Source organism: Schistocerca americana, chromosome 1 (genome assembly GCF_021461395.2).
Source record: "Schistocerca americana isolate TAMUIC-IGC-003095 chromosome 1, iqSchAmer2.1, whole genome shotgun sequence".
NCBI classification, from domain to species: domain Eukaryota; kingdom Metazoa; phylum Arthropoda; class Insecta; order Orthoptera; family Acrididae; genus Schistocerca; species Schistocerca americana.
Window position 1 is genome coordinate 289,076,387 of NC_060119.1, and position 25,955 is coordinate 289,102,341.

The 25,955-nt window shown below is 38.4% G+C and overlaps 1 protein-coding gene across 3 annotated transcripts in view; it reads right to left on the reverse strand.

Annotated features, from left to right (window-relative positions):
* The window catches only part of LOC124622083, a 75,758-nt gene extending 51,019 nt beyond the window's left edge, over positions 1-24,739 (reverse strand). For 2 of the 3 annotated variants that reach the window (XM_047147663.1, XM_047147671.1), the window contains exons 1-5: positions 24,039-24,072; positions 23,851-23,954; positions 23,087-23,350; positions 13,017-13,065; positions 12,836-12,930 (exon numbers count right to left, since the gene is read on the reverse strand). In XM_047147663.1, coding sequence (XP_047003619.1) covers positions 12,836-12,930; positions 13,017-13,065; positions 23,087-23,305 — 363 coding nt within the window. In that variant the 5' untranslated portion in view covers positions 23,306-23,350; positions 23,851-23,954; positions 24,039-24,072. Of the gene's footprint in view, positions 1-12,835; positions 12,931-13,016; positions 13,066-23,086; positions 23,351-23,850; positions 23,955-24,038 lie in introns of all 3 variants that reach the window. The other variant, XM_047147681.1, reaches the window with a different exon arrangement.
* Positions 24,740-25,955: the final 1,216 nt, after the last annotated feature.

A 25,955-nucleotide genomic window follows, 5' to 3' on the forward strand; every position in this document is an offset into this window, starting at 1 on the left:
CAGTGGCATGGTGAATCACAGCTGTAATGTTATCCACTCAATCCTGGATGCTGTCACACTGCTCAAGAGGACTAGTGTCACTCATTCTTTTTGATGAATGGGCGTGAGTACATCCAGGAGGTACACTATTCCCACTGGGAAGATAAGAGGATTTTGAGTGTTCCTCGGTCCCACGAGCAGCTAGGGAAATAAAGGTCCACTCAGACAGAGCCCAACATGCCTGAGTAAGCCTTATACAACCGAGGTATGGCAGGTTCCCCAGAGGTTGCCCGCTAATGACTGTTCCACCTCAACAGCCATGCATCTCATCAGCACACAACACACCTTGAGACTGAAGGTTTTTTATAGAGTTTTAATCCATCTTTGTGATCTAGGCAGTCAAGCCATGATCCCCATTCCCTGTGACACACAACGTTCCACTGCCACAACACACAGTGGTCGCTGAAGCATGCCCAGGGCTTATCACGGCAGAGGACTGGCAGCACTTACTAGTCCCCAGCTCAGGAACCCCAGGTCACCAAGCCCTTACTCAGCAAATGAATGCTAAGTCCCTGAAGGGTCAAAAGTAGGAAACAATGAAACCACATTAAGAGTACAAATGCTAGACAACATTTAGGAGCAGTGGCTCTAACACAGATTTATAAGCATGTAGACTTAAATGCAAAACTCAATAAATTGTAGGCTGAAAGAATTATACACATTGTCCTCCAACAAAATAATATCATGAACAGGGCATGAATAGAACCACCTTCTCCCAACAGAGGCAACAGATAGACTAGAAAATGAAGGCAGATAGTCTGCCCACAGATGTTAAAGAATTGTGAGGCCTACTACATCAAGTCTACATAATAGATTTGAACCTCTGGATCCACACAATGTGTAATGTGTGGACAAGTGGAATTTGAGCCCTGATTCCCATCTCCCCCCCCCCCCCCCCCCCCACCCAGTGCTACATTCAAATACACTTCCCACAGTGGCCTTCAAAATTCTACAAATCAGTGGAATGAGATGTTCCTTTGCAATAGCTGAACTTAAACAAAAGGCAGAAGAAAATGGAGCTGATGTGTTGTGTAGCCATGAGCCATATATGAAAAATGGGGAACTCACATATCTCTCTCTCACCTCCCCCCCCATCCCCCCCTCACCAAAGATTTCTATCCTTTTGAATCAGCAAATGTGAAAGCATTTATTGCACTTACAAACGGATGTGTAACAGCCAACAAAAGCTCAGAAATGTGTAGTCAATATTTGGGTTCTATTGCATTTCAGCACTAAACAGCAAACATATTCTCACAAATATATACACACATAATACTCAGACCATGCAGAACCATATATTAGAAAAAATTGGTGAAGCGTACAACTACTTGTTGAGAACAGCAGACATAAGAGTCAAAAGTGTGCTCTGTGTTAGCAGATACACAGATGGTAGGGGCCAGAAGGTTCTATACATCATTCAAGAATGTGCCCTGTTAGATGGCAAATCATCTGAGACAACCATGCATACCACAACAGAGCTGCTACTGCTACCCAACACAAGACATCACACTAACAAACAGGAGAGCTGTAAACAAAATTTCCAAATGGACAATGTTTTGTGGCGGCGTTCGTAGCGACAAGCAATTCGCTGTAGAAACGGCTTACGAAGTCACCGCCACACTTTTAATAGTGGGCCGACCGGTCCGCTGGAACAGTGAACAGAAAGATGAAAACCCAAACACTCTGATTAAATAAAAGTCGGTACTTATCTTTATTAACGAAGATACAGCAACACAGTAGTGAACTCCGTGTCTACAGAAATCTGTCTATTTCGAGTCGGAGCGGCTAGGTCAGCGTCGGCTGACGACAAACAACAACTCTGCTGCGATGAACACACGACTGACTAGCAAGTACACAATTCGGTGGCGAGTATACAACTGAGCGGCGAATACAGAACTGTCCTAGCGCTCGCGACTCCAGCGCTTAAGAAACCAGAAGCCAGCGGTGGCGCGCGCAGCCTTGCGGCGATTTCCTGTCTCGCTGGCGCTGCTTATGCGGACGGCGTCCGGACTTTGATGCTGCCAACCTTTTGGCAGCGGGCTCGGGTGGCATTACTGGCTAGGATATAACACAATGCACCCTGGATTGCCAGCAGTGATCTCAACATAATTACATTCATGATTAATGATAGAAACAATACAGATTAAAACTAATTACAGCACAAAGACTGAACTTTAATCAGCCAAACTGGAACAAACTACACAAAATGGATCCAATTTCAACAAATATCAGGCAGTGTAGCTCTAAGGACTTAAGCATCACAAGAAATAATACAAAATGTGTAATTCAAATGTATCTCCACAATTACCTTGACATTATTAAAGAAGATGCTGCAGTCACCTGAGCTGACAGAGCTGGAAGGGACTATCAGAGGTTCCCCAATGCAGCTATCAAAACAGCTCAGCTGGCCCAATAAAGAAATCTTAAATCTCTATAGTGAGATTTGCTTGATCAGTACAAACAGCTACAGTGGGAAAGCTACCTGAGAATCCAGCTAAAGACCTATGTGTGGGATAAACTGTTCAAAATACTAACAGAGAAAATCAAAACTCTACTCCTCTTGGACAATGATCAAGATGATAACTGTTGGGAGTAAAAGAAACCTAACTAACATGCTGCATAAACGAAGATTTATTCAGTGATATATATCAACATATTACTCATGGCAACATAACAAGAACAACAGCAACTCACCTAAGAACTTACACAGCAACACTAATACCATTACTAGGTAATAAAATGTGAAATTGTAATTTATGCTTTTGTTTACATTCTCCCTCAATGTTCATATTTTAGTATTGAATCAAAGACTTAACTCAGTCACTCATTCTTGATAACATCATCACTGGTAAATAAATGTCGTGTGACTAGGGTCTCCCATTGGGTAGACCGTTCGCCGGGTGCAAGTCTTTCAATTTGATGCCACTTCGGTGACTTGCACATTGATGGGGATGAAATGAAGATGATTAGGACAACACAACACCCAGTCCCTGAGTGGAGAAAATCTCCAACTCAGCCGGGAATCAAACACGGGCCCTTAGGATTGGCAGTCTGTCATGCTGACCACTTAGCTACTGGGGGCAGACATCATCACTGGTAGAACCTTAGTAAAGATATCTGCTGCTTGATGTTTTGCTGAAACATATTCTACACTGATCTTCTTGTGACTGACTAACAGCAGTACATACTGATAACTTGTTTCAATATGTTTAGAGGACTTGTAGAATCCTGTACCTTTCATGTATTTAATAGTACTTTGCTCATCAATACGCAATGCAGGAAGTGAACTTTCTTCAATAATTTTAGTTATCTTCAATAAATGATTCAGTAACACTAATGACTTACTTGCCCCATGTGAAGCAAAAAATTCACCTCCCATATAACTTGTGCAACACATTTCTGAAGATAACTTTTCCATATTACTGGTCTCCCACAATACTTCATTAAATCTCCACTTGTTGAATGTCTAGTCAATTTTTCACTTACATGACTGGTATCACTATAAGTTGCTACAACAACTCATTAATTTTGGCTGGTGTCACTATAACAGAACTCGTTAATTTTCTGAACTGAATTCCATCTTCAATTGCACCTTTTAGATATCGAAAAATTCATTTAACCAATCTAAGGCAGGTGACCCTTGTGCTCTTGAAGCGAAATTGACAGCATATGTTACATCTGTACATGTTACTAATTTAAGTAAGTGAAATTACCAATAATCTCTAGGTAAGTGTCAGTATCACTAGCTGGCAGTGAATCACCAAGTACCCACCCAAGTTCAGTTCGTAATGATAGTGGATTTCCATCACTCATACCATAACACACCAACACTCTTTTTGCATATGCAATCTGATTAATCTTCATACAACTTTCAAATCTTTGAATTTGGAGGTCAAGAAAGCAATCCACTTCACCAGCCACAATATCAAACTCTTCCTTTAATTGTAACTATGAAAGTGAACTTAAAAATGTTGGTAGGTCACAAAAATAATACAGATACATGTGGTACTGAATCCTCTATTGTGCTCATGATGCATTTCTGGAATAGCCCATCATCAGATGAGCTGTCAACAAGTAATAAAGAGAAGTGTAAATAATGATATCATACAGTACAGTTACATGAAAGAAATGAAGTTATATGAATCTCAAATGAAATTAATTGTGCAAAATTTTGAAAAACTTAAGTACATACCACTCAGGAACATTACTGAATTGACCAGGGCATTGAATAATGTCAGCACAAATATCAAGCAAAACATGTGCCACTGTATACAACAAGTAGACCTAACCAGTGGCTGACTACAGTTACGGTGTCAAGGCAATGATAACGTAAGCTTATGTTGCTAGAGGCCAGCACTTCTGATGATTGTGCTAAACAGAAATGTTCATATAAAATAATAAAAGCTCAATTAAAATAATTATTTTATTTTTGTCAGCACAGTAGTGGAAGAAAATCAACAGAAAAACACAATGCAAGAGTGCAGATTTCTTAAAACAATCATACTGTTACATGTCATCTTTATATTTGTAATATGACTTAAGAAAAACTGTTCACTAATAAATTTACATGTGGTCATTAAGAATTTCACGAAACATAGAGAAAGTAAACAGAAAGAATAGCCAGATGGGGACTCTTTTTGTTGATTTCTACCCACAAGTAAACCACTGGAAAAATCAAAGAACCACCCATGACTGCTTGAACTGTGCTCATTTATTTTAAGTTCTTGGCCTACATGATTACTCACATACATTTCAGTTTCTTCTAAAATGTCCAATACTATACCTTTATTACCAAAATTCAAAATGGAGATATTGTCTTCTATGTTCTTAAGCTGTTGATATTAGTTCTCCTGTATATCTTAAACATACCTGCATTGCAGAATTTAGTTGGTGGTGGTCCAAATGGATCATAAACTGGTTAAATTGCTGCAACATAGCTTAGAACCACCACTGAATAAATTCTGTAGTTCAGGTACCTACAAGATTTTCTGTGCTTGATATAAGAAATATTACATCGGGCAAACTAGAAAGGAGTTTCAAATTAGGTTTCATGAACAGGGATATGGAAGAGTGGAAGTGCCTTGGGATATCATTTAAAGGAGAACCAACATCAGCTTAAAAACATTAAAGATGACATGTCCATTTTACATTTGGTAAAAATGGTATAGGCTAGTATTAGATATTTTAGAAGAAATTGAACTATATGTGAGCACTCAAATAGTCTGAGAACTTATAATAAATGAGCAGATTTCAAGCAGTCGTACATTGTTCTTTGATTTTTTTTCAACAATTTACTTGTGGACAGGAAAAAACAATAAGAGTCACAATTGAGATATTCTTTCTTTTAACTTTCTCTATGTCACATGGAATTCTTAATGACCACATGTAATTTTATTAGCAAACTGTTTTTCTTGAGTCATATTACAAATGTAAAGATGACATGAAACAGTATGTTTGTTTTATGAAATCTGCATTACTACATCATGGTTTACTGTTGATTTTCTTTTATTGTTTTATATTAATACCCTGTATTTCTATTTTACATGTCATCAGAAGCATTACCCTCTAGCAATACGAGCTTACATTTTGGCTCTGTTAGTGGTGCCTTGACACTGTAAATGTAGTCGGTTACTGGTTAGGTCTACTTCTTGTTCACAACAGCATATGTTTTATTTAACATATATTGAACATCCTGGTCAATGCATATAATGATGTTGGATGGTATGGCCTTACATTTTTCAAAATTATGCACAATTAATTTCATTTGAGATTTATATAACCTTATATCTTTGGTATAGCTCTATTGTATGATTTCATTATTTGCACTTCTTATTATTGTTGGTCACCAGATCATCTGATGAGGGGCTATGTCTGAAATGCATCATGAGCAAACAATAAAGGATTCAGTATCATCTGGATCTGTATTATTTATGCAACTTACCAGCATAGTCTAGGAAAAGGGATAGACTTTGGGAAAGTCACCCAGATCCTATGCTCCTTCTGCACCCATCTCACTACCATATGGCACCTACTCCTGTGACTGACCCAGCTGCAAGATTTGTCCTATGCACCCTCCTACCACCACTTATAACAGCCCTGTGGCCGGCAAAACATTCTATCAAAGGAAGAGCCACCTGCAAAATGACATGTCATACGACAGCTGTTATGGAAACATTGTTTGGCCTTCTACATTGGCATGACTACCACCAAATTATCAATTAGGAGGAATGGGCATATGCAGAGGGCGTTTACTGACAACTCGCAATATCCTGTTACAGAGTATGCTTTGCAACATGACAATCATGACCTCAGCACCTGTTTCACCACACACCAGTTTCTCAGAACTCCACAGGTGGGAACAAGCATTACAGCATGTCCTAGGTTCTCGCTACACACCTGGCCTTAATTTATGTTAATTTCTTCCATCTCAGCATTTCTTCACTGTAACCACTCTTTGCTTCACTCCATTTTAGTTTCCTACATTTTTCATCTCCCCCCCCCCCCCCCCCCCCAACTCTGTTACATACAATGCATTTAGCTTTTCATTCTTATTAACTCATGCGTGATGTTTAAGCAGTAGTCACACTATGATATTTCAACATTTTCTAGTAAATAACTTTTGTTCAAGTAGCTAATTTGTCAACAAAACCTTCAACATTTACTTTTGGTTTTAGGAAATTACCACTGACCACATCATAAACTGCATAACATTCCAAAACAGCCTTCATAAGAATATGCCACATTGCCAAATTCTCTCCATCATTTACTTCTTCAGTATGTTGCTTGTCTTCAGTCATGATGTTTCTTCTTATCCACACATGTCAATTTAAGTATTTCTCTTCTTCCCTGTCTTCTTTTAAACTTCCAAATATGTCGACTGATGTTATATGCTGTCTATAACAATGTGGTATAACTTCACAAGTTGTCTGCTTGAATTAGTTGTTTCTTAGATACTTTACTAATGTACTGTACATGTCCCAATAGTTCATCAAATTAATGTTTAGCAGAATCACAATATGTTACCATGGCAGGAATAAAATACCTAACTAATATGCTGCATAAACAAAGATTTATTCAGTTTTATAATAACTATACTTTATATGCTTTGATAACTAAACCATTCACTGAATAAGAAGAAGAAGAAGAAGACATAACCAAATTTTAAAAAAATGGAAAAGCTTCAGGACACAATAATATTAATGTTAAAGTTTTCAAAAATAAACATAAGTACAAATTGTTTCATTCCAAACCAGAACACTGAACGATTCCTTAACACTTTGTACAATGCCTCCCACCTGGAAACTACTCAAAGTCATGCCAACTTGGCTTTAAGAAAGGGAAATGTAGCAACTGCAATATGAATTGATAATTTGTTGTGGTCTGCATGGTTTGCCCGTGTGTATGAACTACAGGTACCCCAGTGTCTATACCACAGCTGCATCAATTACTGTAGCGGTGAGTCATAGAATGGTCAGCTGACAAACAAAACGTAATAAGGAGAACTACTAAAGTGTGCCAACATGAGTCAGTTTGCAAGACAGTACCTTACTATTTAGTAAGAAAACTTCTATTTTGACAGTTGGAAGAAGATGAGCAAGTCATGGTGTGGTCATGTACACTGATAAAATCTTTGTTGTGGTATCAGAGAATTCTAAAGCAGAACTGGAAGAAATGGATGCAGCACAGTGGTGCATTGACAAGAACTTAACCATAGCCTCGCAGAAATCCACTTAAATTCTCCTTAAAGGTTAAATTTCATAGAATTCCTACAGATAAATTACAAAACACCACCATTACCAGACAAACAGCCACACAATAACTCCAACTATACAAGAAGTGTACCTTCACACAACACATTCAGACAATTGCAGGCAAAGCAACCACCATTTTTAATAAAAATACCCGTGTTTCAACAGCTAACTACCAGCTACCACTGCATGCTGTGAGGACCAATCATGATGCCATTTTCATGTCAATCAGAGGCTTTACAACAAGTGGCTGGATGCACAGACTTCACTGAATGCAGAACAGGTAAAGACTGTGACGTGCACAGAAGGGTTTGCTCCTCAGATTCACAGGAGCCTTTTGCACCATGCCAACTAATGCTGTCCTCTTATCTTCAAAATCTATGAAATATACATTACAATAAGATACCATGCCGCCTCCTACAGGTTACATATAGAGGATTTTGCAGAAATCCAACAAATATTTGACCAAAGGATAACAACTATGGCCAAACTCCTGAACTAGAATAAAGTACCTGGCTGAATGAATGTGATAACGTTGAAACAGCTTTAAGGGTCTATCAGATTTTCCCTTACATTTAAGAACACTTAGCCTTTGGGCATGTAAACCCCAGCCAGAGATGGAACATTACCTAACAGGATATGGCCCAAATTCAGTTGCACAGGTTCAACAGGAAAGACAGTGACATCTTTTGGTATGGTCATACGGTACTTCTGACCACATTATCTTTAACTGATGCCTATAATTAAATTAGGGAACCTGAGTATCCAAACATTGTATAAAACTTTAAGGATTCAAAAATGATGGACAGTAATAGAATGTGTTGCTACCAATATTTCTCATATGACATCAGCCTCATGTTCACACATCATCCAGATCCACCTTGACGATGGTGATGAGGAGGTGTTCATTGGAGGAAGGTGCATAACACGGGAAGTGTGATACAGTGTCGTAAACAGTTCTGATGCTTTTCTAAGACTATTTTCAAACACAAAAAGAAGATAAAATGATTATTACAGTAGAGATAGAACAGTAATATGCTCTGACATCATTCCAGAGCATATACACATTTACATATCTTCATAAAGTGATAGCATTCACTGTAACTGATTCTTTTTGGTTGTAGTCTTATTTAGGATCCTTAGTATCAAATATTATTTGACTAGTATTCATTCTTATTTTTAAACATTCATTTTCACTAGTTTTAGTCATCAACATATAGTCTGTCAACTAATATTCTTACTGATTCACTGATTTAACATTGCTTAATAATTCTTATTAATATTATTACTATGTTAGGACACAACTTTGTAATCTACCAAAACATGTAAAAATTTACAATAAACATGAGCTAATATAAAATAGAGCAAGCAGGTCTAAAGGAAGCAATAAAATAAAATAAAAAAATATGTAAAATCTTGTGCAATTACCTGTGTCATTAGTATTTATGTTCACTGATGATGAAATTGTCTGCTCCACATAAAATACATTTTATTAATGTCATTTTTATTGGATTCCTAAATTCTGCAAACTGATGTAGTACATTCCTGTCTTGACAGCATTGTAGAGAGCCCAGAGATCTAAGAATGTCAGCCTTTCTTATCTACAGCTTCTGCAGCAGCTTGAAGCTGCATAGTATCTTTTCCCATAACATTAGTCTGATAATTTTACTGACATTTCACCAGCATGACTGGCTGGCATTGTCAAGGCTTCATCCTTCATTGTTGGTGGTGAACTGGTGCTGAGCTTGCGGTCATAGACTATATGTACCTGGCGCGCCAATGTCCGAGGGCTTCTCCACCATCATTTCTGGCGCTGTTCTCCTCTTGCTACCTGAAATGGTCATTTCCTACAGCATGGGAAGCCAGGATCCGTTTACCTTAAGGCTTTATTCTTTCTTTTTGAGGCTATTCCGGTATTTTTGTATTTCAATAGCTTCTCTGAACAAGTGGGTATGATAGTACTTCTCTGCAGCCAAACTTCCATGTCATTGAATTTTACTTCATGGTTGGTCTCACACAGTGTTTGCTCTGCCACACCCAATTCCTCCACCTGCCCCAACCGGTAATGTCACTTATTTTCTTATGATCCTGGTGTTGATTGATCATCCAGTCATTCCAAGATAAACTTGCATGTGGTAGGTATGTGGTATATTCTGACAATTTCAAGTGGGTCCCTTCCCTTCTTTCCTGATCTAAGACACTCTTCGATCTTCTTTGTCAGTTTGAAAATCATCTTTACGCTGCACTTGCACAATATATGGCCAGTTCTATCACTCTGGGAATGTATGGCAGAAAGGCCATAACCAACATTTCTCTTCTTGATTTGTCATTTTGCCGAGTGTTTGGCTCTATTACACTTCTAATATAACTCACTTACACTTCTAATATAACTCACCACCAGCAATGGAGAGTGAAGGTTTGACAATGTCAGCCACTCATGCTGGAAAAACATCAGTGAAACGATCAGATGAACGTCAGCCGAAGAAACCAAGACAGAAGCCAATAGGCAGTTTGTCAACAAGTGGCCACGAAAGCGTTAACAATTTTGTCTTTGAGATTATCTGCTTTTATTAAAAAAGTGAGTTGAAGGAGTGTAAAGTTTTACCTCACTGATGACTGTCACTTACATCACCTTCTGGGAAAATTGTGTCAGGTTTGTCTTTATATTAGGTTTTCTCCCCTTCCCAGTTCCACAGGACAGATGGGTATGATAGGGGGAACACTCTCACGCTGCGGTGTAGTCAGATGGGCTCCACTTCATGTGCCGTCTGGAAGTCTCTTAGCTGTGAGTGCTTGCAATGTAATGTGGTAAGCATCAGATTTGCAAGCAGAGTCTAGATGGTAGCCACTATCTGTTTCTATGACTTCATCATTACTTCTTATATTCATGGCTTCCTTTATTAAGCTGTCCCAATAGCCACTGCCTCTGTTCAACACTCTGATGCATTCCTGACCAAACATATGGCTTGTTTAGTGACTGCTGATTTGCCATACCCCAGGTGGCACCAGTGGGGAGAGGGTACCAGCCTAGAGTAGAAGAGAGGATTGTACAGCCAGTACCTGAAAAGGAGGAGGAGGAGAAGTAGGTGGCCATCTCATTCCCCAAACCCATCAAGTGGGGCATGAACACCTTGGAGACGCAATGGCAAAAGAATTGGAAGCATGCAAGGCTGTTTGCAAGGCGCATACTGAAGAAGCCAACCACCAGCTAAGGAAGTAGTATGCAGTGGCCATAGAGGAACTCACTGTATTCTTCAGTGATATCTGAAAGCATACTGAAGGGTAGAAAAGCTGAGCTGCTGGAGTTCCCCCACCATAGATCCCCTAGGTGGTGCGGGGTGATGAGAGGACGGGGGTGGGTGGGGGGGGGGGGGGGGGGGGGGGGGGGGAAAGCTGCCACCACTGACAGAATCCAAGAGGAACAACACAGTGGATGATGAACTCCAGCAAACCTGGGCCTACTGCCGCAGTCAGTCACCACTGACAAGAGCGCTGCAGAGGGGCTCTCACAACAGTGCACAGGTCTGCCACACAAATTTGTACTGACTTTTTTATGATGAACAGATGGTTATGACAGTGGTATAAAGCTGCTTGGCACCTACTACTAACATAACCTAGCCTTGCATTCTCTGTTGCAGACTGCCAGAAATCCACTGCTGCTCTTACTCCCCATCCAGATTACTTTGGAGGTTTTTTTCCCATATCACTTGCCCTTGCTCTTTCTTCCCTCTGCCCTTAAACCAACTACTCTGAAACCATTTTCATCCACTTTCTATCTCCAGATCAGTCCATATTAATGGGTAATCCTACCCAACATATGGATGGCATCACAGAAGGAGAGAGGTACTGGCAGAAGTACAGCTATGAGAGCAGAATATGCATTGTGCCTTCATAGTTCAGTTTTTAGAGCAATTGCCTGTGGAAGGCAAAGCTTCTTGGTTCCAGTCCTGCTCTGGGACATAGTTTTAATGTGCCACAAAGTTTCAAACCAGCAGACACTCCACTGCAGGATAAAAATTCTGGGAAGGAAAGGCCATTGATCTACAATATTACCAGTTTTTTGCAGAAAATAACTTGTGATTAGGCTGTCAGAAGTAGTGACTCTCCCTGGAGAATCATTACACCATTTCTCTGAACAATTCTCAATGGTATCTAGCACAGCTTTCAGATAATGTGTTCACATTATTGGCTAGCTATTTTCACCTTACTCCCTGGACTAGCATCCACATTATTGTATTTGACTGCTGAGATGAGAGATGAATTTGTGGTATTTATGTGTGAAACATTTCACACAGGTTTGAGACAACACACTCAATGCTTAAACCTATCAACAGTATGAACACTGCAACCTGTGTCCTGTTATTAAGAAGCTGTGATAAAGGTTGAGTACATCACACAGTTTGCACAGAAATAACATATACTCCATTGATATTGTTGATTTTCATGACAAATATGTTTTTAAAATGTTAGTTAGTCAGTGACTGAGATTTTTTTCTGGTACAACGTATGTGCTTCATGTTAATTAACCAGTCACTGAGGGTTTTGGCAAACACAAGTGCTGCAGGTAGGCAATCATATTTTAGATCAGTGCAATAAACTACCAACTTTAAAAGTACTGTTCAGTGTCCTATGAGTCAGACTCAAAAATTTAAAAGTTTAAATGTTCACAGTGAAAAACAATATTTTTAATTTTGGTACAAGTAAGTACTCGAATGGGACTAGTCAGTAGTGGATGATTTGTGTATTTGCAGAACATCAATGTTAATAACCTAGGGTGACAAAGAAGAGGTGAACAGTACAAATAGTTGGAAACTGTTTTTGTAAAGACATGAGACACAGGAAAAGGAATGGAGTAAATTCTTCATTTTAGGCAAGAATGCATGTTTCATGTATTTTAAATGAGATCTTGGTTTGCAGCAGATAATACAAAATGAATTCATCATAACTTTAGAATGATAAGTATGCTAATTTTCCTAATTATGCATTCAGTTGTAAAGATGTGGCTGTAGCTGTAAATGTAAATTAGCAGATTATGAATCTAGGCTCACCTGTATAGAAATAGCAGCAACTGAAGCCTGTGACAAAGTATGATGTGTAGCGTCAATAATTGACTGAATGACATCCATAGGCTTGAGTGCGGGTTCTGACAACAAGACACAATTATAAATCAGTACACGCATATTGCATGAGATATATAATGTCTGTTGAAATAGTAAAGATCTCTTTTACCTGCTTCTACAGCAAAAGCTCGCCTGAACTTATATGCACGATATGCATGCTGTAAGTAAAGAGCATGTGTATGAGTGGTTTGCACAAAGAAACTAACAGAAAACAATGAAATAATTTCTTTGTTGTTGACAAATTTATAGATGGTTGCTTAATTACTGCCAGCATTAGGCTGTCAAACCACTGATGAAAGACAACTGTATCTGAAAAAAGAAATTTTGTTTTTTATTTTTTGAATTAAGTGCTTTTTTCAGTACATTCATTTCTGAGCTGCAATAGAAAAGCAGTCACGTGGCTACCTTTTCAATTGGTGTCTATTAACAAATGAAGTCTTTTGCAGCATATCTTCTTGATTTTGTCACAGACAGCTGTAATTTACAAATTGAGGCAGAAACGTGACAGAAATCTGTTACTTTTATTCAGAACTTCCTACAGTCCACAATATCATTGGCAGCATTTACTTGAACCATAAACTACATGATCACAAGTATTAAACTAATTAAAAAGCTCTGTTCAAATAACTTGTAAGTAGGATTATTGTGAAGGGAGATGCACAACTCAGTCCTTAGTTTTGTTCACTTAAAAATTTCTGATAAGAAGGGAAATGCCTTTCATGAAATACCAAAACATCATAGCCTCTCATGAAATATCAAAATATTAAAGACTTTTTCACTTGCTTGTTTTCTTTTAATGTGAGTTCAGTTGATTCCTTCAACAATAAATCAGGGGGACAGAATATTTTATTTAATTGCCTTCAGCTTGGGCAATTCAGCCACGTACAATATACAAAGTTAGCTGATTTGTTATAGATCATTATTGTTATGTCATGCTTTGTATCCACTTGGGCTGTATTTTGCTGCTATTAGATACAGATGTCTGCATCAACAAAATATGTGAAGAGTATATAAAAAGTTCTGTAATTCTGTATTGCTCACAAGCAAGGCAATGGATCACCAAATTTCATAAGTTCATATAAAACAGCAGCTATAATTTCATAGTTTGCATCCCCTTCTTGACAAAAACAGAACATGATTACATTAACCCTGTGGTGCATGAATATCACTGCAGTGAACAACTTATAATGTGTGGTGCATGAATATCACTGCAGTGAACAACTTATAATGGTCAATTTTCTGGCATTTTCAATCAGTAATGAGGCTGCAAATGCATGCAGGACACAACACCAGTAGGGAGTGCCGACTGCAGTAAACTGTGTGTATTTGCAGCCTCAGGACTGATTGAAAATGCCAAAGAAGCAACCATTAACAGCTGTCCACTGTTGTGGATGCTGTGCAGCACAGGGTTAAGTTCAGCATACACAGATGATTGCAAAAATATCTCAGGTTAAATTTAAGTACACTTATTGAAGCATCTAGAGGCAGTGTGGATAGAGTTTGGTTAGGATTTAGTGAATCTGTGTTGTGTCTGCTCCTATACTCATTGTTAGTCTTGTATCAAACCCTAAATAATGTACTTGTGTAGTCAACACTTAGATTTTGTTTCAAATTATAAGGGATGACCCAAAAGTTAGCTTTGTCATTGTTTTTGAAAGGGAAGATGGTGACATAAACCAATGCCACATGAATCCACACCCATTGCTGGTTCAGTGGCAGAAGAAGTGTTAGCGGATGAGTTACGTGCATGCTCAGAGTGCCAAAGAGAGACAGTATGCAGCTGACCAGTGTGCCCCAAGTACAAATCAGTGTATAGACAGACTTGCACTGACAATGTAGTCACCTATGAAATTGCGTGCTGTTAACCATTATGAATGGGCATATGGGAGTAGTGTGTCCATCAACCATGAATGCCTACTGACCACGTATGGTGAAGAGCTAATTTCTCATCAAATAGTTGGTTGTAGGTGCTGCATGTTTAGAGAAGGAAGGCAGTGTGTCGAGGATGACAGTCAAAAAGGGCATCCCTTCACAGCCACCAATGAACACACCATTGCTAGAGTACAAGACAGTGTTGGGGACAGGCATATCACAATGTTACATGTGGCCTCCATACTGTATATAAGTCATGCTCAGACCCATCGATTGCTCCATGATGTGCTGTGTTACCAAAAAGCATCTGCAGGATGAGTGCCAAGAAACCTGACCCCAGATCACAACAAGTGAATCAGCCTCAATAACTTGATGCGGTACACATGAGAGGAAAATCTGTTCCTGTTCAGAATCATCATAGGTGATGAGACAAGGGTACACCACATTATCCCAGAGACCACATTATCCCAGAGACCAAGGTTACCTCAATGAGATAGAAGCATCCCAGTTCACCGATGAGGAAAAAATTCGGTGTGTCAGCCCACACAGGAAACGTTATGGTCAATGTGTTCTGGAATGTGAAAGGTGTGCTTCTTCTGGATTTTCTCGAGCAAGGGACCATCAAATCAATGCAGAATGCTGCTGCAATATCCACACCAAATGCAGGTACACCATTTGATGAAAGAGACCAGGGCTCTTGAGTGAATGTCATCTTCTCTTGAACAACAACACAAAATCACAAGCAGTTAGGCTCACACAGGATCAGATTCGTCTCTTTGGAAGGGAGAGATTGGATCACCCAGCCTACAGTCCCAATCTTGCCCCATCGGACTTTCACCTCTTCTTACATTCAAAGCCACACTCTCAGGACATCGCTTCCAAACCAATTCTCAGTTGGTGCAGACTGTGTGACAATTCCTTGCATCACAGGGCACCTAGTTTTTCCAGAGTGGGTTTTTCAAACAGATTGCATGCTATGAAAAATGTCTCAATATCAGTGGAGACTATATCAAAAAATAGTGTAAGATACGTACTTCATGATGCCATGGTGAATTTGTTTCTGGGAAATAAAGTTTCCATGTGAAAAACAATGATAAAACTACTTTTGGGACATCCCACAGAAAGTTCTTTAATGGTGATACCACTATGTGAATTCACTTGAGTAAATGTAGCAAATATTCATACCACATTCTAACTGGTACTTGAACATACCTACAGCACCTGTGAAAGTCATGTGAGAAATGTTATTGGTTGGTATGACATCAGGATTCTTCTCTGGTTTGAGTACACATATTATACTGCCTGGTTTTAGAGGTTTAATACTATACTGTTCAGTACAAGACAGCAAAGTTGAATGTGAAAACAAATTGAAAAAGTTTGTTCTTTACAGATTCTTCTATTCTGTAGAAAAAATGTAATGTACAAAAGTGGTGGGTAGGAGTTACTAATACACATTAGCATTAAAAAAATAGAAAGGAAAAAGCTGTTTATAAATGGTACACATGTGGTCATTGTAATGTAAAACATTAATGTAAAATGACTTACTCCATGTCATTACAATTAATCATGTGAATTATCCATGGAACATGAAACTAAGTAACTATAATAAATACATGGTAAATAACAGTGTTCTTTGTCTGGAAGGAATGAATGCCTGTTGTACAGAATATTGTCTAGGCCAGCAGTGGTATTCCTGTGAAGATGAGAGTTTTCTACACTCCAGACCTCAACAATAGCTGTAGTAGGTAATTGCTTTTATGACTTGGATGCTCTATACTTGAAAAATATTTGTCCACAGACCATGTATGCTTCTCTAGCATGTGATCCATAACAGAAATTGTGAGTGGCATGTAGATGCAACTAGACGTTACTCCAGACGTCTCTTCAGATTCTTTCGCACATTAGACATTTTAGTATCATTTGTCACATTGTGGTGTCGATGGATTACTATGACACAAAGAAATCTTGGGACAAGGTGATCCACTTACCATCCCTAGATATAGAGCTGACAACACAGAAACCTCCAAACTGCCTACCACATTACAACATGTTGAAAGATTCCTGTAATGGCTCATTGATGCAGTGCTGCATCAGTCAGCAGTGCACACCATTGTTGCCAGTGGCAGCAAAACATTACTCATATGCACAGATCTAGCAGCCAATGCGTATGTTTGAGCTATTGGCCATAACCAGACAGCTGCCCTGCTGATGGACACTGTCCCCCACCCCAAATATTCACTGGTCAGTTTTCATCACCAGCCTGCCACTCATATGCTGAGGTCTGGAGTTTGGGGCACCATACCTGTCCAACACTGTGGATGACACCTGCCAGCACCAGCAGAGCAACAGAGGGCATGACTGCCAGCTGCTATCGCAGTAACCAGTGTGTCAGTATCGCAAAGCAACCATGCTTCCTCCCAGCACTGTTTGTCACCTTAAGGCACATTTGACCACACTGCACCTATTCAAAGATGCAGTGGATAGATGCCAAGCTGAACCCACTAGATGGGGGCATGCACCTGCATCTGCTCTAGCTTGCTGAATAATAATGAGTTTTCACGAGCTCCAACTATCTTGCTGCAGCAACCCTTACCTCTAACAAGCTCCTGTCTCCCTCGCAATGATGTTTAAGGTAAAACAGCCAGTTGGGAGAGCAACTACACCATCCCAATTGACCTAAGAAATGGGCCTCCCCCTTTCCCCCTGCCTCTCAGTTATCGACAGGTGTTGCTGGACCATTACAACTGGTGACAGAGGTGGTATGGCACAAAAGGAGAGAGAGTCTGTCATCACTTCTTAGCATTATTACGACTTGTTTCAGAATAGTTGGAGGATGCCACTGACATTTCAACTGAGTGAGAGTGTTAACAGAGTGGCAGGTGTACGGATTACGCAGTTGACAACTGGAGCCATGGGCAGCAGCTCCAGCAATGTCGTTACAAGTAAATGGCAGTTCATTGGTACCTTGTTTCCATTGATCCTGGATCTGTATCTGTTGTCTTTCCCCTTTTCTTGTAGAACTACATAATAGCTAATATGTTAGGAATTAAGGCAGATGTATGTTGGGGAAATACAGGTGAGTGTAAATAGTAGACACTGTAGGTGTAATTTATTAAAATAAGTTTGTCATGAAAGTTATAAATTTAAGAGTCCTCCAGGGATCTACGCTAATAGATGCACAGTTTAACATCCACAGAGAGCCTGAGATGTGTGTAAAGCTGTTTCTCTTCCTTTCCATTTCTGCACTTCACTCCTGCTTCTATGTGTGATCCTTTTCTCTAGTTAGGTAGATAAAATCTGTGATACACCACTGACAGAAGAATAATTATGTAAATAAAAATGAATTTTTAGTATTCCACGTTTTTAAATCAGACTAAAAAGTATAAAATAATTTCTCCTAGCACCATACATATTTATAACACTACCTGGAAAGTTCTGAAAATTTTTAATTGTGGATTTTCAATACTTATGAAAATTCCTGTAAGTGTTAAAAGGATAAACATGGGACACATGAACTACACAGTTGATGTGCGAATCATTCTCCTCCTCACTATTAGAGAACTTCCCAACTGATACATGAATAGTTCACCTCCTTACCATTATCTATTGCATGTTCCTCACTTTTTTTTTATTTTAAATCTTACGAGTATATTCATAGCAATGAAAAACTGACCGTAACATGTTTTCAGAACTATGTGTATGAGATTAGGAATCTGTATGGGGCTATGAGAAATTAGTTTATACTTTTTAGTCAGATCTAAAAATGTGACACACTGAAAATTCTTTTTAATGTAAGCAATTATTGCTTAACTTCAGCACATGTTAGCCAGTCTGGAAATGTTCCCCTGATAAGAGATTGATTACACAAATAACTTAAGATAGAACTCAACTTGCATGAGCACTCTTTGATTAACTTTTCTGATATGTTTTCATACCCACTGGAATACTTAGATTTTAAGGATTTTATGATGGATGCTACTTCTTTGGGAGACATGAGTGTCATTTCCATTTTACTGAAGTTATTTTTAAAGACCGGTCTCAGATACTTCACTGCACTGTTCACCAAACCTGGATCTGTCAGTAACAGAAATGAAGTACTTGTTTGAGAGGTTCGCAACACTACATGCACTTATTGCCAGAGTCTCATTTATTCTTTAGAGTTATTTGTTGCTCTTCCTTTCTGGCTCCACCTGTCTCTGTCATCATTATATCCCATACCATTTTTATTTTATTGCCTGATGTAATTATCAGGACAACGAAGAAATTTTGCATGAAGCAGTGAGTGGAATATGTAAAAACTGGACCCAAGCTCGAACAGTGTGGTTAAAAGGAAACATTGGAGTCCTCATACAAATGTATAAGCTATCCTTGCCTCTGTTCACAGCATGTATACATGTTTTTCAGACCAGCTAATGAGTAGAACTATACAAACTATAGGGAGACTTGTCATTTCTAAATGTGCCTTGAGTGTCTGTTCTACTTAGCTGTCATCAGAGAAGCGCTACAGTACACTGAGAGACCGAATTTTTCTGAAGAGAAAAGGTATTTTGAGATGTGGATGGAATACTGTGATGTCAAGGAATTTTGGGACACAGTGATCCACTTACCATAGTGATGGAATGCAGCTGATGACACAGTGAGCTGCAAATCACCCCAACATGTAATGTCAACATGTGGCAAGACTCCAATAACAACTCATCAATCCAGCATTGTGTTAATTGACTGTGCATTGCCGCCAGCAGCAGCTCGTCACTCAGGCATTATCTATACATATCAATTCAGCCGCTAGGCATGCTTGAGCTGGTGCTTAGTGGCCTTCATTTACTCGTTATTTTACTGAGTATTTAATAACACCCCTCCCTTCAACTATATTTATTCATATAGCATACATTATGAGAATGAGCACTTCCTTTAGCATGATGTTTTACAAATGATGACATAACCCCACCTTCCCCCCTTCTCTTTCACGAATTTCCATTTGTCTTTTAATATTTGTAGGTTCTCCATTACAGTGTGTCCTTTTGCAGTACTCCTTCATGTCATGGGTCAAGTTAATATGTCAGTATGGGGCCACTTATAGACCAATAATATTTCCTTGAAGTGCTTTTGCTATGACATTCACTGTAGTTACAGTTGGTAATTCATACACAAATGATTCTCATTCATTTTTATGATATTGTAAATAGTTTGCTATGCTCACCTGAGCTTGCGAGCTCTTTATTAGCCATATAGCACACTTTTTTCTTACCCCCTCCCCTTTATACTTCATAGTGAATATTTTTGTTCTAGTAATGAATATGTACTTGTGATATCACACATACTGCTTGTGGTGTCACCACCAGACACCACACTTGCTAGGTGGTAGTCTTTAAATCGGCCACGGTCCGTTAGTATACGTCGGACTCACGTGTCGCCACTATCAGTGATTGCAGACCGAGCGCCGCCACACGGCAGGTCTAGAGACACTTCCTAGCACTCGCCCAGTTGTACAACCGACTTTGCTAGCGATGGTTTACTGACAAAATACGCTCTCATTTGCCGAGACGATAGTTAGCATAGCCTTCAGCTAATTCATTTGCTACGACGCCATGTTCAGGTACTATTGAGATTGTAAATAATGGACAGACAAGAGCTACGTTCAACATTAATGGATTAAAGTTAAGTATTCCACCATCTGCATCCGTTTTTCTAAGTTCTAAATTCCTTGTCCTGTTCCAGACCTCACGCCAGCCTGCGTGAGCTTAAACACGTGCCTTTCGGCTTGCTCTATTCATACGGGTTGGCTCTCCTGCCAGCCCACAACACTGCTCACTCCAACCAGTACATGGCACTATAGTGCATTTAAAATTAGTTGCGACTTTTGACAGTTCAGCACAAAAGGAGCGGAGGAAACCGTAGTTGCCAGCGTGAACTGAAAGCGTCAGCTGCTTACTGCGTGAACAGCAAGCCACACAAGATGACCGATCTGCGATTTTTCTCAGATGACTGTAAAGAAACTATGAGCTAAAAACATCTGATTCTTACACATCTTGTATGTTAATTCATCAGCTTCATGATAAACTGCATATCATTTCATTAATGCTATTAGTTATAGTGATATTTTGATATTACTGCAAGAAATTCTTAAAGTTTGCAGCGAAAAATAAGGGTCGCTATGAATTTACATTTCTTGCATGTTAGGTCGTATGCTGCCTCATATGAAATGTAGAAACATACTGAATTACTGTTTAAACTTGGAGTTTCAAGAGAATGGAATGTATGTACACCACTCCATCATGAAAGCATGCACCAGCAAAAATTCCAGAAAGAAATGGTTATAAATCCCACTTATTAAATAAACTGTTTGAGGTATCGAAACAAGATTTTGGCAAATGATAGCAGCACGCAAAAAGTAGAGTATTTTGCCATGACGTTAATATGCGAAACTTTCGTATCTGCCACAATAATCAGAAATATACTTTATTCTGAGAATGGGCTGTTTCATAAACTACTGACCTGACTTTCCATAATTTACTAGTTTCATAACACACTATTTCATGATTTGTCGCGTTTTCAACTGTGTTAGAATGTTAATGAGATCAATATTTGTTATGCTCCATTATCAGAAAAGAAGCAAATTTTAGCTTGGCTATAAGAGAAGTTCTGTGTTACTCAAATCTCACCACAGTTCTTGAGGATCCATCTCTCCTCAACTACCTTCTTGGTATGGCTAACAGCTCAAGACCTATCCTGTGATGCAGTGTTTCGAATGGCTTCTTTTTTCAGCATTTTAGCCTCACTGAGCATATTCTCAGTCGGATTTAAATTAGCATGACATGGACTAAGTCTGATTAAACTATGTCCTTTAGCATCAGCCAGTTTGTCAACCTGGTACTGTGGAGTTTTTGGCTTGTACAGCACTTCAAGTTCCATTAACTTCGCCTTATACATGCTACGTTCAACTTCATCCAGTGGAACAGTTCTTCATACCTAGAGTGAGTTATCCACTTTTATCCACTGCATTGTTGTAGCTTTATCCATCACAACAGAGTGGTATGGCACAATGCCCATTATTATTGTCAAATCTGGAGGAATATTTTGCAGGAGAACATTATTTTCAAAGACATAGAATGTGTTCCTGATTGTCCACTTTCATTGTGAATCTTGTGGTTTCAGACGTGGTGCACTACTTTTATTAATTATTTATTAATTTAATGTGAAAATAGTCTATTACAACTTCTGATGTTGTATAAGTGCAACTTTTTCAAAACTTTTGTTATATTTTCCCACTGTCAAAATTACACAGAAGCAGGTAGTCCATTTTCTAATACTATTATAGTATTAATTAGTTTTTTAATATGAGCCTTCTCTGGAGGATAGGGTACTCAATAATTCTTTATTGGCATTGAAAATTTTATTGTGGAGTACCAAGAAAATTTCTTGAGAAGTTAAAGAAATAAGTTGAATCAAATGATTTTGCAAACCTGAATAGGTTTAAATAAAAATGGTTTCTTTCCCAGCATATTTGTAATTTTACTTTGAGGTCAAAACTTATGAGATCATCATTAAATAATTACTCTTTCTTACTTAATTTCATCTTAATGTTTTTTCTGCTGCTTCTGTTTTCCATTTTGTCTGCTACTTCTGTGAATAGTTTTATGCATACAGACTTTCTCTTCTGCAACTTAATTTGGAGCTGATTGTGTTTTAAATTGAGAGTGATAGTGAATTTTAGTGTTCCAGAACAAAAGGGCAAAAAGTTTGCTGTTGAGCCTTGGCACTTACATTTGAGGGCATAGTTTGAAAAAAAAAAATATCATTACCAGTTTCATTCATTGCAAAGAACTGATATGATTAGTTACTTTTTTCAACATCTGAAATACAAGCTTCATAAAAGGTAAAATTTTACTAGACGTCTGATCTAAAATAACTTACACCTAAAAATAATAACGTTCTTTAACATCTACAAAGTGAGTACCCTTAAAGTAACAAGGTAGAATTCTGATTAAAATTTTGTGATTTCTGTGACACTGTTTTTGTTACCTTGTACTACAATAGTTCTCTTAGGGACTTCAAATAATACACACCAGTGTTGTGCTCATCTAGACAAGAGAAGCTATCACAGAATGGCCATTGGCACCTATCATGATGGGGACAGAAAAATCACTGGCCAGTTGGCAGACCAGTCTCTGATGCAATGAGTGACAACCAGTTACTTTGGCTGTGAGCTACTTGTACAGCAACAGTAACACCTCTGTCTGACCACATCTAGTGCTGCCAGTTAAATCACTGCATGTCTCATGATCACTGTCAACATACTGTATTTACATTTATAATGTTTAATTGTACACAGTGCGTGCTGCTGGTATGATAATAATAATATGTTGCCACTATAACCCAACATGGGCAGCAATGGGGATGAAACTGTTGCCACAGCCTGTGATGAAGTTGTACATTCTGAGCATGGCCAATATGTAACTTAGCCATTTTCCATGTGAATAGTTTTGTTTTCTCCACTGTGAAGGTATGAGTTAAAAATTTTTGCATGATGGGTGCTGAGACTCAGTATGTATATATTCCCCACATTTTGGCCTGTAACAAATTTGAAAATTAACATCAAAAGCAAATTTATCCTTCAAACTTTTCAATAATTTTATTTCTGTTTCTGATTATTTGTTGTTTACAGAAGACTGACATAGCCTAGGATTAATAACCAAAAGTTTCATTTCTAGGTTTTTGAGAAACATAGAGAAGTTCATTTTCCTTGGAACATCAGTTGGATTTTTTCCATATTTTCTTCCTGATTATTAATATTTTGTTTTCTTATTTTACTCCCATTTTTGAGAAAATACATTTTGTAACTAGCTGAGTTCAATAAACAACTAAGAAAGTAAGACAGTCATTGTGCAATTTGGTAGTAAACTTCTGAAGCCTGACAGACACCATGATACCAGTTTTGTAACAAAATTGTGTGATACTAATTAAGGATTAGGCAAAAAAAGGGTCACATGGGCTCTCAATTTATCATTTGAAAAGTCAGCTGAAAAATTCATATTATAATTTATTTATAGAGTAAGTGATGTGATATTTACCTGAATGGACATGGCTGCTTGCTGTGCTTCATTCCAGCTGTGCCCTGTTCTCAACAGCAATGCCTCAATGATAGGGCTACGATACACGTCATATTTCTCAGTATCTGTTTGAGAGACATGTATGTCTTAACATGCACAGATAACAGTTCTTTTGTTAATTTGATGGAGAAAGAAATATAAACACATACCAAATGGAAGTAATGATTTTCGAGACTTGTAACCACGGAATGCAGCCTGTAGATGTGACAAAAGAAGAAAATATGTTAAATAGTGACTTTGTTATATTTACTTCATTTAAAAAGATTATAGTACAAGGTTTTAGTATTTTTCTCCTCTAAAGCCAATCACTTCACTCTGTAGATATAATGATGGAAGTGGAATGTGCATTGAGGAACAATGGTCACTCTGAATGAGTTTTGAAAGACAGACTTTGTGTGGCACTAACTTTTTATAACCACAGATCATGGCTCCCAGTGACTAACTGATGATACAACCTGTGACTGAATCCACTGGTGCAGACTGTTTTCTTACATGAAGAAAGAAGTGTTAGTTTTCATTTGATATGGATCACAGTGTCTGCTGTGCCAAGGAGGAGTCACATAACACCTGTAGCACAATTAAGTGACACAGAGAGTTAAAAATAGTTGTAATGTGGTTCTGCCTGCTTATTCAGTGAAAGCTAGAGTTAGGGGGTTCATGATATGTCAGTGAATGTTCAGTCATCTTGACAAAAACGACAAAGACTAGCAGGTAAAAGAGAGCCATAATACCACATCTCCTCTTTGTGTGTCTGGACCAACAAAAAACGACCACAAACTTGAAATGAGTTTATGTTCCCATGGACCTCTTGAGATATTATCCGTGTCACCTATTTATAAGCAACAATGTCAATAGTGCATCAAGAAGGACTGCATGCAGTACTGGGTGTAGCTCAGTGCTGTTCAACAATGAGAGTTGTTTCTGTCTTATACAAAGGTGACAGTTATATTCATGTTAACAAATATACTAGTGGATGGGAAAACATATAGTGTGCTCATACAAGCCCTTAGGTCAAATAACAAGATTTATGGTACAGGACATAATAAACCAAACATCCCGATCACCTCCAATAGCTACCCAAGGAAAAACTACAAGTGACTTATAAAATATATACAGTGTCATCAGCCCGAAGCTCTAATGATAGTGCAAAAGCCATGCAGTTATCTTAAAGTTCTGGACCTCAGCCTCATTAAACATGTGTGTGACATATTTGCTTCTTGCTTGACTTTTGGATGGCACAGTAACTGACTATCACCCACTACGCCAAAATGCACAACATGTTCAAAGACACAAATCATCTTCATATAGCAAATTATTCCATCTTATTTGATGTGTTGGTGATCCCAGATACAAAATCATTTATATGACAGAACACGTCAAATTGGCTGCATGCATGTTATTCAAACTGGAAATATTAGTTGAGGAGTCTACTGTATCTGTCTCAATCATCACTAATAAAAATTCTGGTTAATGACTAGACTCTGTATTTTAATCAGACTAAGCAGGTAAATTCCTACCATATGTTCTTCAAATTATTTCCAACAGCATGTAGCAACATTTGATAAGCAAACACAATGTGAAAATCCATGCTACTAGAGATATCTTTCATGGAGCACATACCGGGTGATCAAAAAGTCAGTATTAATTTAAAAACTTAATAAACCATGGGATAATGTATATAGAGAGGTAAAAATTGACACACATGCTTGGAATGACATGGGATTTTATTAGAACTGAAAAAATCAAAGTTCACAAAATGTCTGACAGATGCACATCGTTTGGTGATGATCGTGTGCTGAGCCGCCACTTTCGTCATGCTTGCCTCCCAGGTCCCCTGACCTCAGTCCGTGCGACATCTCTAGGGATTCTGAAAGACAACATCCGATGCCAGTACCTCACCATAACTCCGGACATGCTTTACAGTGCTGTTCACAACATTATTCCTCGACTACAGCTATTGTTGAAGTATTATGGTGGACATATTGAGCATTTCCTGTAAAGAACATCATCTTTGCTTTGTCTTGCTTTTGTTATGCTAATTATTGCTATTCTGATCAGATGAAGCG